At 45.2% G+C, this 16,167-nt stretch overlaps 1 protein-coding gene across 8 annotated transcripts in view; it reads right to left on the minus strand.

Moving 5' to 3' along the window:
* LOC149301478 (protein yippee-like 2) overlaps positions 1 to 15,138 on the minus strand; it is a 40,693-nt gene extending 25,555 nt beyond the window's left edge. For 2 of the 8 annotated variants that reach the window (XR_016272248.1, XM_089484426.1), the window contains exons 1-4: positions 15,009 to 15,063; positions 9,607 to 9,694; positions 6,618 to 6,724; positions 999 to 1,355 (exon numbers count right to left, since the gene is read on the minus strand). Coding sequence is in view for 6 of the 8 variants with exons in the window: in XM_089484426.1 (XP_089340552.1) it covers positions 999 to 1,038 (40 nt within the window). In the remaining 2 variants the exon portion in view is untranslated. Of the gene's footprint in view, positions 1 to 998; positions 1,356 to 6,617; positions 6,725 to 9,606; positions 9,724 to 9,746; positions 9,813 to 11,702; positions 13,256 to 15,008 lie in introns of those variants that run through there. The other 6 variants (XM_089484424.1, XM_089484422.1, XM_089484425.1 and 3 more) reach the window with 6 other exon arrangements.
* Between the last annotated feature and the right edge of the window lie 1,029 nt (positions 15,139 to 16,167).

Genomic DNA, 16,167 nt, shown 5'->3' on the forward strand with positions numbered 1-16,167 from the left:
AAACTGGCTCGAAGCCACACAACAGCAACCGCCACCTTTGAGGAGTAGAAATGAATGGAAGCAAAAACGCCGGTGCTCTCTCATCATGCAAAGCATCCAGTTCTCCCTGTTCAGCAGCGCTGCCACCCTGGGAACGAAAAGCAGACGTGAGCAATTCGCTTGTCTCATAAAGTGCTGAATAAGGTCACCTCTGTCGTCACCGCTTTTGGCCCTAAAAAATGCAACAACAAGCACCCAACCCGGCGAAAATGGCAGCTGGGCACACTGGCTTATTCGCAAAGGAGAAAAACACACCTTCCGATGTTGGCAAAAGTGTGGCAGAGCAACATCAGAGCATGACGAACATATCAACAACTATTTTGCTAGACGAAACAGCGGTTTGCTTTTGCCCTGATCTACTGGGAAGAGGAAATGCTATTTTGCTAGATGCTGCCGACATTTGTTTTTTCCCCTAAATGTATTGAGTGCAAACTACTTTTTGGATTTTGAACTGAGGACAAATGGGGAAAATGAGACCCAGTCCGCATCTCCATTGCAGAATGAATGCAGTTTGACACTACTTTAAACACTGCTATAGACTTCTAGGGTCTGTAGTTTTGTGAGCCTTCTCTATCAGACAGCTCTGGCGCCACAACAAACTACAAATCCCAGGACGCCGTAAAATGGAGCCCGTCTTTGTCAGAGCAATCGGACAGAGAAGGTTAACTAGCACACAAAGCTACAAATTCTATCGCATTGAACCATATTATTATTAAGCTTTATTTATAGAGCGCTGTTAAGTTTACACAGTGCTGTACATGCAATTGGTTAAAAATAGAATAGAATAAGATAAACATGCCTAAGGCATACATTCTACTCAAAGAATATTAGTTAAAGTGGTGTCAAACTGCGTTATTTTTGCAGTGCGGATGTGGCCTCAGGCCCCTAAAAATGTCACCATTTGGCCATTTACATGCCCCCAGAAGCTTCATAGGTTTGATTTGACCACACAGCCTTACCAACAACCCTGTATAGGAGGCCAATGGGATTATCCAACATGAGAAAGCAGAACCATCAGTCGCCACAGGGCTGCGGAGTTACTCAGCGGCCAGAGGGAGATTCGAACACAGTGCTGCGTTTGTATTTGTGGAACAGGATCTCCCAGATCCTCGCCTTCCCTTGTGCACACCCTTGGCTCTCAAATATCCAAACTGGAAATAGGCAAATGTTGCATCGCTGTGTCCTGGGCACACGGCCAATGTCTGCAAGGTACGGTAGTCTATAATCCAGAATACAGATGGGAGCAGGAATATGAGACCGTAGTTAGCCAGCACGCCCCTGGTTTCAATTCATTTTCAACGACGGCTGCGTCTGCCCTGCAGAAAACAACGCAGTTTGACACCACTTTCAATTACAGTATTATTACCGCATTGTTTTATGGGGTCATGGGATCTGTAGTTTGTTGTCCCACTATTAGGTTTGGCACATGGCCCATATTTTAAGGGCAACATCCGGAAAGACCTGAAACAAAGGTGCCACTGGATTAAAAAATGGAGGCTTTGGGGGGAAAAGAGGAGACACGGGTGTATATATATATAGTCCATATGTCCTTGCTTTTTCAGGCTCATGCCACATAATCACTGCCTCCTGGCACTCTTCCATGTGAGGCGACAGATGTTTCACTGGACAGCCAGTCAAAAGCAATGCCAACAAATACTCTTTCTCCTTGCACCCCTCTTTCAAATGATCCGGTTCATTTGAAATTGGAGCTGGTCAGGAGTGCGAAACACGCAGCAAACGGTACAAATCTAGAACAGGAAGGGTTTTTTTGGTGGGGGTTTTCAGGCTAGGTGACCATGTTCTAGAAGGGTTTATTCCTGACGTCTCGCCAGCTGGAACAGGAAGATTACGTCCCTTCCCTTCCGTCCCCTTTCCAATTTGAAAGGCAGCAGAAATAACCCAAGGGGACGCCGCTTTAATTGCCATGGCTCCATACTATGAAATCCTGGGAATGGTTGCCTATTGTGGCACCAGAGCTCTCTGACCACAAAGGCGAAACGTTTCCCGAAACTACAATTCCTGAATTCCCATTGAGCCAGGGCAGTTACAGAGGTGGCAACCTGGATTATTTTTGCAGTGTGGATGCAGCCTTAAGAGTCTTTTTTATAGAAAAGAAGAGGCAGCTAGATATTTTGGGGAGGAAAGTGTAGCACTTTTCACAATTTCCTGAGTCAGTGATGTTAAGTCGAAGGCTTTCATGGCCTGCATCCATAGTTTTTGTTGGGTTTTCGGGCTGGCATCTTCGGAGGATGCATTCTTTGAAGATGCCAGCCAAAGATGCTGGAGAAACATCAGGAATAAACTCTTCTAGAACATGGCCACATAGCCCCAAAACCCCTCAAAAAACTATAAATGATGCTACTTTCCAAGCTGATGTAGCTTGCAGTTGTAAACCGCTTAGACACTGCTAGTTTGGTATGAAGCGGTATATAAATGAAACTGTTTGTTTTTACTACTACTACTAATACATAGACACCCATCCCATCAACTGAAAACAGAGTCTCCCCAACAGCCTTCAAACTCTTGCGGTCAGGTTACTTGACAAGTGTTAACTTTAGATGCATAAATAAACCCATCGACCACACAAAAGGAACGTTTGCCCTGCGAGACATTTGGTGTATTTGCTACAAGCTGCAATGAAAATTTGCAGCATGAGTTGCATTGCTTCCCAGCTCATTGCTTCACGACCGCGCTCGGTTTTCTGTAATTCTACCCTCCCGCAATTTCACGACCCACTGAAAACGTATCCCGTCTGCGCGGAGTTCATGACCAAAACAAAATTCAGGACGGGGAATTCGCCCTCGGCTCATCTTCTTAGCTACGACGGTCGCTCCCAGGTCAGTAGGGCAGCGAATCCATGCCAGGTTTTGGAGAGGTTTAAAGGAGCTGTCCAAGGTCCCAAACCTCTTTCAGCACTTTGGATAGCTCTTGACAATGGGGAGGGAGCCTTGAAAACTACAAATCCCAGGGTGCCTCCAGGGTATTTAACCTAGTTAGTTAGGATCTGAGACCAAAAACTGGAGCGCACACAATGGGACCCACAAGAAAGAAAAGAGAGGCACATTTCCAAAGTACCCACTGGAAAAAACCCAATCGGTTTCAGCCTATATATGTTACAATGGCCTTCTTCAGGGGGCTACATAACCATAACCATACATATAAAAGTAAAAGGACTACGCATAATTATAGAACGCATCTTTGTAGATTGCTTAAAGCCTTACATATCGACAAGAAATCTAACGGCAGGCATTCCTGGAGTCGAGAATCTCATCCCATTTGCTGGACCGAACTAGGCTCAAGGTTTCATGTTAGCAGATGGTCAGGGGGAAAAAAGTGGGGGAAGAAGAAGGGCACTGATATATATATATATATATATAGATAGATAGATAGATAGATAGATAGATAGAGAGAGAGAGAGAGAGAGAGAGATTGAGAGAGGCTGAAATGCGTTGGGCTTTTCCCAAAATAAATGGAGCCACCCACTGAGCACTGGGAGCCGTTTCTTTCCTTTCCCCCTGAGGATCTGCAAACCAAATCCTATGTGGAACAGTTTCAAAAAGATATATATATATATATATATATATATATGCGTGCAAGTCTGCAAAAACAGAGGGGTGACTGCATATATATATATATATATATATATGAGAGAGAGAGGAACGAGGAGCCAAAAAGATGTAGATGTGTGTGTGAACACACACACATGCCATACACACACACGCACACAAAGTGGCAAAGCGGGCCCTTGTTATCCTCTGGGGTTTGGTTCCAGGATCCCCCATGGGTAACAAAATGCATGGATGCTCAAGTCCCATTAAATATAATGCCATAGCAAAATGGTGTCCCTTATATACAAGGCCAAACTCAAGATTTGCTTATGGGAATTGGCATTTTTTAAAATGTATTTTCACGCCACGGATGTCTGAATCTGCGGATAAAAAAATCCACGGATAAGGATGTCTGGCTGTGTGTGTGCATATGTGTGTGTGTGTGTGTATGTATGTATGTATGTGTGTATATATATATATATATATATATATATATATATATATGAGAGGGGTGTATGTGTAAGGGTATACATGTGGGGGGGAGCCTTAAAAACTGAAAAAGCCAGTCAGCAGAAAGAAAAGGATAAACTGCAAGCTGAACTAATTCAAACACAAAAGGGGATCTGTTTTCTCTTTACACTTAAATTAAAAAGCCCAGCTCAGCAGTCTGGGGGTAATGTGATCCCACCTCTCCGACTGAATGGGCTAAATATACCGAGCCCGCGGGACGAAATAAAAAACGCAGAAGGCAGCCGCAGAGTCAACCGGGGGTAAAATGCACACAGAGGGTACAGTACATTAATTCCTTTTTCCGGCCTTTTCCGCCCCGTGCCAGGAAACCTAGACACGCTGAACTAGGTGTTAAAGGAGTTATTAGAGAAGGCATCTTTGCCTTGCAAAGATGACCTGTCGAGGAGCATGGCTTGGGTCCCCGACACGGGCAATGGAGACAGTGGCACCAGGCGGCAGATAATGGGGGACAGCGACAAGGGGATAGATGTATGAGCTCTCTTCCGTAGGGTCTTCCGCTTGCAAGTTAGTCTGCCGCCTTCCAGGGCAGTGGAGCACTTTGGTCCCATTGCCTATAATAATAAACTTTATGGACATCTTAATAAAACCTTTACCAATTCTTCCTAACAATAGCCTTCAGATAACCTTTTCGAAAACCATTTTTTAGCAGGAAGTCCACATTCGTTGGGCTGCCAACCCTCGGAGGTTGAGAGAGTGCGACTTGGATGGGTTTCATGGCCGAGCTACGACTCGAACCCTGGTCTCTAGAGTCATAATCCAACACTCCAACCATGAATGTTGGCCATAGAATCAAGCTGGAGGACAGTCACAGAATCCTAGAGTTGGAAGAGACCCTAAGGGCAATCCAGTCCAATGCCATTCTGCCATTCAGGAACTCACAACCGAAGCATCCGCGACAAATGGTTATCCAGCCTCTGTTTAAAGACCTCCAAAGACGGAGACTCCACCACTCTCCAAACTTTTAAAACATAACATACAAATTAAATCCACGAATTACCAAAATCTGCAAATGCAGACCGTACGTCCCGGTTGACCCATGCCAATCCCTTCAACGGAGCATAAAAAGGGAGTCATGTATTTATCCAGATGGAAAAGCCACTAATGAATGCTTGCCGACATGACTTTGGAAAGTGTCATGCGGAAGGTGTGGGTGAGTTTCAAAGGCTATCATTACCCTCTGGTTTCCTATGACCCTGCCAGCCAGGTCTCACCTGCCCTTCCTCTCCGTGGGATAGGCCCCTGGCATCGGGAATTATGCCTGGCAGCTGGCATGCGGGCCAGGTATCACCGGGGAAAGGCTGGGACGGAAACCGGAGAAGTGACCCAAGGTGAGAGGAACACCCAGTTTCAGTGCTGGAGCATCAGAAACCAAAACAAATGGAAATTTCCTAAGGTGAAAATACATATTCCACCAAAAACAAAACGTGCTCAGGGTTTGAATTCGGTGTGTGCATGTGAGAGAGGATTTTCATAGACTCAGAGCTGGAAGAGATCTCAAGGACCATCCAGTCCAACCCTGTGCCATGCAGGATCTCTCAATCAAAGCATCCCCGGCAGATGGCCATCCAGCCTCTGTTTAAAGACCTCCAAAGAAGAAGACTCCACCACTCTCCAAAATAGCATATTTCACTGCTGAACACCTCTTGCTGTCAGAAGGTTCCTCCTAATGCTCACCTGTGAAGGATGGTGGCTCGCTATAGGTGACTAAATGGGTGGTATTCCCCAAAAAGCGTGGCTTCCAAAGCTGTCAGAAACCATAATGAAGTATAATGGAAGGGGAAAGCTGGCATGGCAGAGATTTGAGTGTTGGAGACCAGGGTTTGATTCCCTGCTCAGCCACAAACCCCACAAAGTGACCTTGCGCATGTCACACGCTCTCAGACCTAGAAGGCTAAATGTCTCACAAAACCACAAATCCCAGAACTCCCATAGCACTGAGCCATAGCATGGCCATGACAGTTAAACTGGTGCCAAACTGGATTACTTGTGCAGTGCAGATGAGGCCCATGAACCCTTTCCAAGGTTAAGTTAGGCTTTTTGGTTGCCCATCTGGTCGAAGGAAAAGGGCTTTCTGTTCAGGCCAGCTTTCTGCTTCTATTGGCTTGTTGCGGCCTGATCTTTTAAAAGGAATGCGTTGAGCTTTTTAATATTTTACTATTTATTTATTATTAATCAGGTGTTGTAAGCTGTCCCAGTTTTGGGGAAAGGGTGGTTGAAGAGGAGGAGGAGGAAAACAACTGCGGTTTCAGTGGCGATAGGTGGTCTGGGACTATTCCAAACCGACCAACGAAAGAGCTGCAAGAAAGGCAGAATCACAGCTGCACAATTACAAAAAGTGGCATGTCATTTGATCCAACCACTGAATCCTAGACCCAGAAGGGATCCCCAAGGGTCATCTATTCCAACCTCCTGCCATGCGTTAAAATGTATTCACTACAGCAGCCTTGAAAGATGCCCATCCAACCTCCGTCCAAAAACCTTCAAAGAAGGGGAGCTCACCGCTTGCCGAGGCAGTCCATTCCACGGTTGAACATTTCTTACGGTCAAAGTTTAGGGTGAACCGCTTTTCTTGTCATTCAAATCCATAGGGTTTTGTGTTCGAGTCTCTAGAGCAGAAGAAAACAAGCTGGGCTATAGTCTCGGCTCTCAGGTCTCCTCTTTCCCCAAGCTAAACATACCCAGCTCCCTAAGTTGTTCCTCATAATACTTTCCTGATTCCTAGTATCCCAAGCCTAGGAGAAAGGCAGTATGCAGTTCATATAAATTAAATTATGGGTATACATTTACAAGACCTAAGCAGGGAAATAGGAAGTCTTGGAGATGACTTATCTATAGGATTGCCACGAATGAGAATCGACTCAAGGGCAGGGAACAACAACAACATTTCTGGATATCTTATCCGCTGGAAGCAGATCTCCATGAGGACTAGCATCAAGCAAATAAAACCTGAAGTCTATGGAAAAAACCTCCTTGGAACAAATCTTGCCAAGAACAACCCTGAAGGAAGCAGATCTTAGAATCACAGAACTTCCAAGGGCCATCCAGTCCAACCCCATTCTGCCATGCAGGAACTCTCAGTCAAAGCACCCCCATTGACAGATGGCCACCCAGCCTCTGTTTAAAGACCTCAGAAGAAGGAGACCCCAACACTCTCTGATGACTAGCACCAAATAAATCAGTCCTGAAGGCCGTGGCAAAATTCTGCCGGCAATATTGTCTATTGTTTTATTGTTATTTTAATGATATGTTGTCCATCTTAAACTCTTCCTCTCGTTCTTGGACTGCGCGCCCTCGGCAGGCTTTTATTTGCTACATACAGCACTGTGCAAACTTACGACACTTTATAAATAAACCTGCCAATAATAATAATAGTAATAATCATTAATTAATAATATTCAAAGAATTCAACTGCAGGACAGGGTCACTGCAAGACTTGAAGGCATACAACAACTAGACTTATACATGAGTATATATAGTATGTAAGTATGTATGTATGTATATTAGACATCTTTGCAAGCTGTGGATGGTTGAATCCGTGGATAAAGACTCCATGGATAGCAAAAACTGACTGTACAAAAGGGAAGAACCAGGAAAGGCGGATGCAATGACATTTCGGCCCATTGCTGGTGGGACAGACTGCATTAACCACGTCAACCACGCGGCTGTAACCTCATTAGCCTACATGGCTTGCTAAGCCTCTGCGGCACAGAGTCCGATTAAGCTCCAGCGATCAGAGCCTGGACTCTTTCCTCCTCCCTTTTCCTCGCTTGGTGCCAACCAGGATCCTATCTCAGGGCTGGCAGTGATGAATCGCAATGCTGGCATTGCAACTGTGCCAAGTGAACCCGGGACGACGGTGGAACTCCCTTCCCCTGGAGACACTGGGGAGGACGCCTACGATGACGCAAAGCCAGGGAAAAACCTCTGACCAAGCAAGGGCCGAAAGCCGGTTTTGCTGCGAAAGCCATTTTCATAACACTAGAGCTGCCAAACTGAGGAAAGAAGAGAAAGAGAGAAACCCTACCCAGCTTCTGCACAAGAACATCCAAGAGAAACCTGGCCTGTTCTTTGGCTTTTAGCTGTAATCCAAAGGATTCAGGACGGTTTAATGGTTTGTTTGACTAGGAGTCTAGGAGATGCGGGTTCAGATCCTAGCTCAGCCTTGTAAAACCCACTGACAGACCTTGGGCAAGTTGAATCCTTACAAGCTGCAAACCTCCTCTAAGTCTATCTTGCCAGGAAAATCCTAAACCGGGGTCTTCAAAGGGGCCATCCGCACTGCAGGAATAATCCAGTTTTGACACCGCTCTAACTGCGATGGAACTCTGGGAACTGTAGTTTTGGCCTCCTCTTTCAGAGAGCTCTAGTGCCACAGTGAACTACAATTCTCAAATTAAGCTGCATTGAGCCAGGGCAGTTAAAGTGGGGTCAAACTGGATTATTTCTGCAGTGCAGATGCAGCCAATGTAACCCATAGAGCGAGGCTGGTGGAGGGACTGCCCCATGAAGCCATGATCCTGGGCCAGTCGCACGCTCTCGACCCGATCGCAGGGTTGTTGTGAGGATAAAGTAGGAGAGAGGACAACACTCAACTCAATGGACAAAAGACAGGATGCAGAATTTTAATGTCCTCCTTTCCCTTCACATTTCTTTTCTGCCTTCGAAGGTTTCTGGTTTTTCTCTTTTCAAGTGTGTGTGTGTGTGTGTGTGTGTGTGTGTGTGTCTGCCTGAAGCATTAAGAGGAAGAAAAACATATTTTTGAGTCTCCAATGCTATATATATTTTACCTGGCAGCAAGATTTACTCAACTTAATGGAATGTACTTCTATGTCATGTTATGTTCGGGATTTTGAACTTTCTTGAGGTTAAGATTGGAGGCTATGGTGTTACTTTGCAAGTTACTTTGTGAGTTACTTTATAGCCGTGGTCCCCAAACTGTGCTCTTTAAGGGATTTTGGACTTCAGCTCCCAGAATCCCTGACTATTTGGCCAACATGGTTGAGGCTTCTGGGAGATGAAGTCCAAAACGTTGGGGACCACTGCTTTATAAGGTACAAGCTACTATCTCTTGACCTCACCTACCTCTCGAGATTGCTTTGAGGATAAAAACTGGGAGTAAAGGAGAAGGACATAGTAAATTTGACTGTCTTTTTCAGACCCTCCTTGGATCTGTCCATTTGTTTTAATTGTATTTTTAATTCCCGAAGGCTTCATCAGCCTCTCCATTTATTTCTGCCTCTCTCAGCAGGAAAGCAAAGCTAAAGAGGTGGGTGGAAGCTGGGATCCGGTCCCAAAAAATGACGTCATACGGGACAAAGAAAATCCGACTTCCGGAGCGTCACTCCTTCAGTTTTGGCTGCTGAAGCAAGTTTCAAGTCCTTATGACTGCAAAGAGATGCTTTAAAAGCATCTAGTCAATGCTGTTTTGGAGGGGAAGAGCCCAAGAGCCAACAAGGAAGGAAGAAAGAGTCCCAACGTCTCACATTACCTTCCTATCCAAGAGGAAAAGGGATCCCAGAGCTTGGAGGAAAATGCACTGCAACTCCCAGAATCCTCCAGTAAATGTGGCCAATATCCTGCAAAAAATGACTTTTAAAGCTCTGCAAAAATAATACCAGAATAACATACTCTCCAATTGTTCCAATTTTGGAAAGGAAAGTCCAGATTAATCCTCTGCATTCCCACTTTTGGAACGTCCTGGTTTCCTTCTCTTTCCCCTCCACCTTCGTCCTCAGCTTGCTTCCATTTGCTGCAAATGGGATTTCAAAGTACAAATGTAGTTTCCATTCACTCAGCTCCATCAGGATGGTAAGGAAGGGAGAGCATTGTGGCATCCCTTGTAAGCAAAAGCAAGCTGATGTATCCTGGGCTGTGTCTACACAGCAGAATTAATGCAGTTTGACACCGCTTTAGCTGCTGTGGTTCCATACTATGGAATAATAGGATTTGTAATGGCACCAAAGTTCACTGGCATTGGATCTCAGGGTTGCATCTGCAATGCAGAATGGATGCGGTTTGACACCGCTTTAGCTGTCAAGGCTCCATACTACGGAATAATAGGATTTGTAGGCTGTAATGGCGCCAAAGGTCTCTGACGCTGGATCTCAGGGTTGCATCTACAACGCAGGATTAAAGCAGTTTGATACTGCTTTAACTGCTGAGAGTCACAAAACTGCAAATCCCAAAATTGCATACCATTGAGCCATGGGCAGTTAAAGCAGTATCAAACTGCTTTAATTCTGCAGTGTAGACACAACCCTGAGCGCCAGTGGTTTGAGTATTGGACTATGGCTCTGGAGACTAGGGCTCGAATCCCGGCTCGTCCATGGAAACCCACTGAGTAAGCCTTGGGCAAGTCACACTCTCTCAGCCGCAGAGGATGGCCATGGCAAACCCTTCCTCTGACGAAACTTGCCAAGCTCTGCTCTGGTGCCACAACGAACTACAGCTCCCAGAACTCCGTACTAACGAGCCATGGCAACTAAAGCGGTGTCAAACCGGATTATTTCTGCAGCGTGGATGCAGCCCAAGAAGCAGGGAGAATCTGTGCAAGGCAAGACTGGTAAGGCACCAATTTAAACCTAGACTGCACAGGTTAACAATATATAAATATATATATATATGTGTGTGTGTGTGTGTAATTTACACACAAATACATATATAGACAGTGAACAAACTATAATTCCAAGAAGAAGTTAAAAAGAAGTCTCACTGCACCTTGAAATAAATCAATGTATTTTTGCAGGAGCTTTTAGGGGTTGCTAGCCACTTCCTCAAAGGCACCAAAAAGGCACTTGCCGAATCGGACTCGGCAATCCCAAAAATAGATCCCCCCTGTCTTTCCGCCTCTCCTTAAGCCCTTTGCCTGGCCAGACGAGAAAGTCAAGCCTGGCAAACCCAGTTGGAAAGCAGCCTCCATCTCTGGGGACTTGACCAGGCTCCGATAAATAAATAGAAACACAGTCACGTGGGTTGTCGGGTTGTGTGCTTTTGTGTGTGTGTGCATTGTGTGGATGTGGGAAGGGTAGAGTTAGCAGCTCATAAGCTCTCTAGGATGTGTCAGCTGCTGCAACAGAAGGGGGGGGGGGAACAAGCACAAATGGGGAGGCTCAGAAAGCGAGCAATTAATTAATTGATTATTATTATTAATGATGTACCCAACAAGGTATATGGCTATTTTCAGACATGTTCCATCCCCGCTTATGGGACTTAATCTTCGCCGAGGCTTATTGTGGCCTAGCTTTGGAAGTTGGGAAAGAAGAACATGAAATAGAACTCTCCCTTGAAATATAGGAGCACATCCAAAGCCTCCGAGCGCATAAAGAGTACCTGGTCACCATCGGCACCCTTTCATCCACATCAATGAGAAAACATGCCTCTTTTTTCACAAACCACATACATCCAGGCCAGTTTATTCCCCAATAAAAGTTGCTCAGAGGAACACCTGGGAAGTACTGGGTTCAAATCCCAACCCAGCGATGGACTGCAGCCAAGACTTGAGTGTCTGCTTCTGTAAAATGGGTGCAAAGGACAACTTGCTTGAGCGACAAAAAACGAAGACAAAGACAATAGTTGCCAACTTACCAAAACTGTTGCGCGCCTTCCAAGTCGTTTCCCGACTTATGGCGACCCTAAGACAAAGCTATTGTGGGGTTTTCTGGGCAAGTTTTCTTCAGAGGGGGTTTGCCATTGCTCTCCTCTGAGGCTGAGAGAGTGCGACTCACCTCATGTCACCCAGTGGGTTTCCACGGCTGAGCGGGGATTCGAACCCTGGACTCCAGAGTCGTAGTCCTGCCACTGCTCCAATATGTTTTGCCATTGCAAGAGCTGAGAAAGTGCGGCTCAGACCACTGCTTCACACTGGCTCTGGGTTCAAAGTCCTGGAATCAGGGTGACTTTGGGCAAGTCACACTCTCTCAGCCCAAGAGGAAAGCCAAAGCAAACCCCGCTCTGAGCAATTCTGACCAAGAAGGCACACAAGAACAACAACAACAACAACAACATTATTTGGACTCTAACCTTTAAAAAAACGACAGAGGGAGACTAAGCCTGATCTAACTCTGCAGGGTTTGCTTGTGGGTTGCCTCCAAGTTGTTTCCGACTTACGATGACACTATTTTGGGGGTTTTTGGGCATGGTTTATTCAGAGGTTTGCCATGAGGCTGAGAGAGTGTGACTTGCCCAGGGTCACCTATTAGGGTTTCCGAGGCCGATTCGAGGGATTCGAACCCTGGGCTAAAGGCAAACAAACCTCTGAACAAAGCAGGGGCGAGAAAGGAAGCATGGAGATTGCAAAGCCTCCAAAGCATCATCCTAAAAGTGTTGCATGTGTCCTTTTTGGGCTGTGAGGATGAGACTGTTGTTGTGGTTGTTGCTGTGTGTCTTCCAAGTCGTACGGTGGAGCGATCCTGAGGTTTCCTGGGCTTCGATCAAAACAATAAAACGGCAAGGTATTAGTGGTGTGTGTCCACAGCCAAAGCTGGGAACACAGGGCTGTCACGTCCCCTGCATCTCTTTCCCTTCCTCCCCCTTTTCCCTCCGCTCCGTCCAAACTGACTGCTGGGCTCCCATCCAGAACCGATCCAGACCCGATCCTGACCAGATCTCCTCCAGATCCAACCAGAAAGCCTCCCTCTTCTCACTTTTCCTTGCACCCGTCCCATACACAGATCCCCAAAAGAAAGGGATCAAGGGATCCTGATTTGCACAACATGCTTCAAACTGCATCCCTTTAACCAATAGCAAGCCTTGATCACCTAATCAATATCAAGCCTTGATTGTTTAAGCCTCGGTAACTGAATTGGTATCAAACCCTCGGTAACTGAATCAGTATCAAACCCTGATCGTTTAAACAATATCAAACCCTTGATCGTTTAACCCATACCAAACCTTGATAACTTAACCAATATTAAACCCCTGATCATTCGATCGCTATCAAGCCTTGATCATTTAACTGATACCAAATCCTTCATAATTTAATCATTATCAAAGCTTGATCATTTAACCAATACCAGACTTTGATCACTTAACCAGTATTAAGTCTTAATGGCTGAATCGGTATTAAACCTTCATAATAGAATCAGTATCAAACCCCGATAATTAAATCGCTATCAAAACCTTCACAACTGAATCACAATGATATTGATTGTTTGTCCAATATCAAACCCTTCATAATTTAATCAGTAATAATGTAATACTGCAAATAAATAAATATCAAAGCCTTCCTAATTTAATCACTATTAAACCTTGATCATGTAACCAATATCAAACCCTTCATAATTTAATCAGGATCAAACCCTTCGTAATTTAACCACCATCAAACCCTTGATCCGTTACCCAGTATCAAACCCTTTATCATCTAACCAATATCAAACCCTGATCATTTAACCAATATCAAACCCTTCATAATTTAATCGCTATCAACCCATTCATAATGTAATCAATAGCAAACCTCCTGATCCCAACTCCCAGGCTCCTCTCCTGACCAGATCCTGACCAGATCTCCTCCAGATCCACCCAGAAAGCCTCCCTTCCCTTCCAGCAGATCTCCCCACAAAGGAAAGGGACGTTGGTCCTGATCTGGGAGGGAAGTCACCCCCCCAAAGCCTTCAGTTGAAACAAAAAGAGCTGTCATTAAAGTGGCCTTTATCCTGTAAGCCGCCTTGGGTCCCTTCTGTGGGAGAAAGGCGGCCTACAGATGAAAGGAGATACAACTTGAGCCTCTTCTCCTTCTTCTCTTGGCATCCTTGGATCCATATCAAAACCTCTCTGCCTCCTCCAAACTAGTCCCAGAGGCTCCCCTCCTGAACAGAAAAGCCTCCATCTCTCACCTTCCTTTTGCCCCCAGACCCAAATCCAATGGCTCCGAAAAGAGAGACAAGTCGTGCCTCATCCTTTCCATGCTTGGATATATATATATGTGTATGTGTATGTCTCTATATATATATACCACACACACACACACACACACACACACACACATTGATATGCATATATATGCTGTACATGCACACATATATACATATATACACAAACACATACATATGCATATATACATGTGTGTACACGTATGCTGTATGTTCATATATGTGTACATGTATGTATACATATATATACATGGGCACGTACATATACACAAATTCATACATATGCACACAAGCACACACATATATATACACACACACATATATATACATATATGTTCATGTATATATATCTATAAATACACACAAATTCATATATATATACACACATGCAGATACATACATTTATACCCACAAATACATATATATACACACATATCTATATATACCCACAAATACATACACACACATGTATATACACATATATACATATACACATACATATATGTTAATATATGTATAAATACACACAAATTCATATATATATATATACACACATGCAAATACATACATTTATACCCACAAATACATATATACACACATGTATCTATATATACACCCACAAATACACACGCACACACATAAATGCATGTACATATATACATGTATGTATACATATATATGTGTGTGTGTATACATATCCACTTATATATATATACACACAAACACATACATATACACATATAGATACACACAAATGCATATAAATACATATATACATGTGTGAATATATACATATATATATATATATGAATCTATGTGTGTTTATACATATATATATATATATACACATATATACGAACATGTTATATATGTATATGTGTGTGCTTGTGTGTATATGTATGAATTTGTGCATATAGACACACACGCATATGTATATGTATGTGTGTATATATATATATATAGACAAAGACATATAAACATTGCTCTTGGAGTAAATATCTCTCTGCCTGGAGGGCTGACCGACCTGGAGCTGCCCAGGGCTTCCTCCTCGTCCTCCTTCTGCCTGGAGCCCAGGGTCGGGGCGCAGGAGGAGGCGCAGCTCCCCCCGGGAGCGATCCAGGCTCCTCCAGCGCCACTGCTGCCGCCACCGCAGCTCCCCCTTTCTGCCCCTCAACAGCGCACCCCCCCTTCCTTTATATACCCCCAACCAAAGCCCGCCTTTTCGGCCCAGGACGGACACCGCCTTCGACCAATGGGAGCCTCCCTGCGCCTAGCAACACTCTCCGGATTGGCCCCGCGCGGCCGCAGCCCCTTTCCCCGGCTGGCCAATAGGAGACGGCTTGGAGGCGACAGCTGGGAGTCGAGGCGGCCAATGGGGAGCGCGGAGGCCCCGCCAGCATGGGAGGTGGGAGGGGGGATAACAAAGAGGGCTCAGGGAGACTTAAAGGCGCAGGAGGCAAAGGTAGGCAAACCTACCTCTTTCCCCAGTGGCCAAGCTCTGCCCCTTTAAGAGATGTTTTGGACTACATCTCCCAGAAGCCTCAGCCGTGTTGGGCAACAGTCTGGAATTCTGGGAGCTGAAGTCCCAAATCCCTTAAAGGGCCATAGTTTGGGGGAACCGCTGCTCTAGTGCTACAATTGCACACGTCTTCAAAGTAACTTATTCCAAGTAATTCTGTTACTTGTAACTTTTTATTTGTAACGAAAGAAGGAGACAAAAAGTCACACTTTTAGAACCAGGAGGGAATAAGACAATGGCAACATGACTAGGGGTAAGGAATACATGGCTTCCAGGCCTTTGCAGCTGCAGAAATAATAAGCCAGTTTGGCATCGCTTTACACCGCCGTAGCTCAAGTGCTATGGAATTCTGGGATGTGTAGTTCTGCAAGCTATTTTGGTGCCACAGCAAACTACAAATCCCACAATGCTTCCTGTGAGGCACGGAATTAGTCTGGCCCAGCTCCATCAGGGCTAGCCTGAAGATAGAGGCTCCTCCCTCCATAACTGTCATCCTTCGGCCTGGAAGGGAGGGAATAGGCTGGCCCAGCTCCACCAGGGCTAGCCTGAAGATAGAGGCTCCTCCCTCCATAACTGTCATCCTTTGGCCTGGAAGGGAGGGACTAGGCTGGCCCAGCTCCACCAGGGCTAGCCTGAAGATAGAGGCTCCTCCCTCCATAACTGT

Source organism: Sceloporus occidentalis, unplaced genomic scaffold (assembly GCF_023333645.1).
Source record: "Sceloporus occidentalis isolate IW3139 unplaced genomic scaffold, rSceOcc1.0.p SCAF_21, whole genome shotgun sequence".
NCBI lineage: Eukaryota > Metazoa > Chordata > Lepidosauria > Squamata > Phrynosomatidae > Sceloporus > Sceloporus occidentalis.